Genomic DNA, 2,500 nt, shown 5'->3' with positions numbered 1-2,500 from the left:
ACTTGTGAAGAATTTAAATTTCGTGGCTGGTATGACGCGGCGTTTCGTCTCGGCCAAGAGACTCATCAGATACTTTTCGAATTCCAGCAAACTCGTTGAGCATCGCGCTCAAAGTCAAGTCCTTCTGCGATAGAAGGCCAGACTGCTAATATCTTGACTTCGCGAACGGGACTTTGAGCGCGATGCTCAACGAGTTTGCTGGAATTCGAAAAGTATCTGATGAGTCTCTTGGCCGAGACGAAACGCCGCGTCATACCAGCCACGAAATTTGAATTCTTCATAGAATAGTGGTAGCTCGTTTTAGGTCATTTTAGATACCATTGAAGCTTGTTTAGGTCATTTACAGTGATTTTAGATACCGTTGTAGGTCATTTTACATCATTTTAGGGCATTCTAGATCATTCTAGATCATTTTAGGTCATTCCTTGTTTTAGTAACTTCGCTTGTGTCTCTTTCTCTTTCCTTTCTGAAGGACCGAAAACAAAAGAAACACTCGTGCATCCTTCTAGTTTTCGAAGAACAGTTCTCCATAATATTGAAATCGTCTCTCTAGGTCGTTAACTGTTAAACGAGGTTGTGCTGAACCCTAAGAGGTTCGAGTTGCGTAAGTAGTTTGTTTATGAATGTTTTCTCGCAGGAAAATCCAGTCAACTGTAGACGCAGAAGTACAACGATTTATTTATTTATGCCATGAAAACAACAAATTCCAATGTACCCGTTTAGCGAAAAAATATCTACTTTGAAACTCACGTATTGCGTACTCACGCGGCCCTAAACGACAGCAGATGACAGTGCATTTAAATATGCTATTTTGTATATCCGTCTGCTGGGTATAGGAACCCAATTATTGAGTCAAAATTCGATTCCAAAGCCGATCATATGATGAGATAACAAAGCGCGCGCCGTAACGTCTTTGCCTCGCAAATTTACTTTTTTAACCAAGGCAACTGAAAGTAAATGTACTTGACATTAGCTCAAAGACGTGCGATGGGACCACGAAACAAGCAAGTTATTTATCTGTTAATGAGTGGCAGTGTAATTGGTAGCCTCTTGTTCCTCGTTTTGGAACGGTGGTTTGGCACGGTATGAATATCTTATCTCAGGAAAAATTAGTCAACTGTAGCAGGCGCAGAGATACAAGTAAATGTTTCACTCAAAGCGCTTCTTTCAAGTTCTTATCGTGCCTGGTAAAAATCAGTAAACATATATACGGTGGCACAAACCTTCTGCTGTAATGTCAAAGCTTGGGCCGTCAGGCCTTATCTGTATTATCTGCTGGTTTTACCAAGGTAAGCAAATCTAAATCTCGTCATTACTTGTAAGATTTAAAAATGAAAGTAAAACGTGTTAGTAAACTAAGGGACGGACCAGTGATTGAGCCTTACTCTCGTTTATGTGGTCAAGCACGCACTCAGGATCACAGAATGTACATCTGTGCGAGTGAAATTCGTACGCTTTCAAGACAAGGTTCTGATTTTTAATGAGTCTGTCAGTATTACACACTGTTGAAATTAGGCAAAGGCTAGCTGCAGCTAATTTCAGCTAAGGCACATGAAGGCAATTAATTAAAGCATTATTTTGGTCAGCAGATTTCACAGCTGAAATAATTAGTTTTCTCAAGATGGCTTTTTTGTGTCTTTGTCTTATAAACTTGTTCCTCAAAAGATACAAAAATTTGATTTTATCAACGGAGTTGATAATGTAAATTGGCCACCGTACAGAGATTCTAACAGCTGACGTTTCGAGCGTTAGCCCTTCGTCAGAGCGATTCGCTACTTCCCCACCGACGCAGCACCACAGTTTCTTTAGAAACTACCCCCTTCCCTCAGAAGGTACTATATTGCCGTAAAACGATAGCTGTGATCCAAAGCAATATAACGTACCGACATATTAACCAACAGAACAAAGAACAGTGCGCATGTTTTCTCTCTTTTTTTTGGATAGAGAAATTGAAAGTAACATTACTTCTTTTGTACACAACATTCACTTTATAAAACACAGTTATAGAACACAAGAGTCCTTGGCCTCTTTTCCGGTACATTATAAGGCTGTTATCGATTCTATTAGTACATTTAAATCAACTGGGTCTCTTCTGGCCAATACATATCATTATTTCACACGAGACTTTAATAACGCTGTAGATAATTTTCCATATATGTCCTTGAGATGTCGGCCTTCCGAAAGAGTAGAACAAACAACCAAGCAAACAGGAGATAAAAGAGTTACAAAAGCTCGTAAGGAGTTAGTGATTTCTAATACAACTGCGTTTAGACGACTCGTTATCAGTTTACTGGTAACTGCTTTCTCTACATAGCGCGCTTCCCATTTTTAGGTCTATCGATCAGTTACCCTGAGCTAGCTTGGAAAGAAGAACAGAAAGTGCTCTATGGCAATAGATGTATCTCGGACATAAGGAGATAGCATGATATTGAGTTCTCCAAATTCTCTGTTGCAGGCCATGAGACAACAGTGTTTGCCGAAATGCCCTGTGTCAACCCCG

General features: G+C 39.9%; 1 protein-coding gene across 1 annotated transcript in view; it reads left to right on the top strand.

The window, feature by feature from the left end:
• The first annotated feature begins 1,094 nt into the window (after nucleotides 1-1,094).
• Nucleotides 1,095-2,500, top strand: part of LOC138033207 (galectin-3-binding protein-like) — a 40,705-nt gene continuing 39,299 nt past the window's right edge. The window contains exon 1 of the mRNA XM_068880972.1: nucleotides 1,095-1,289. Within this exon, the coding sequence (XP_068737073.1) occupies nucleotides 1,235-1,289 (55 nt within the window). The 5' untranslated portion in view covers nucleotides 1,095-1,234. The remainder of the gene's footprint in view (nucleotides 1,290-2,500) is intronic.

This window comes from Montipora capricornis, chromosome 14 (genome assembly GCF_036669925.1).
Source record: "Montipora capricornis isolate CH-2021 chromosome 14, ASM3666992v2, whole genome shotgun sequence".
NCBI lineage: Eukaryota > Metazoa > Cnidaria > Anthozoa > Scleractinia > Acroporidae > Montipora > Montipora capricornis.
This window is presented reverse-complemented; position numbering and strand designations above follow the sequence as displayed.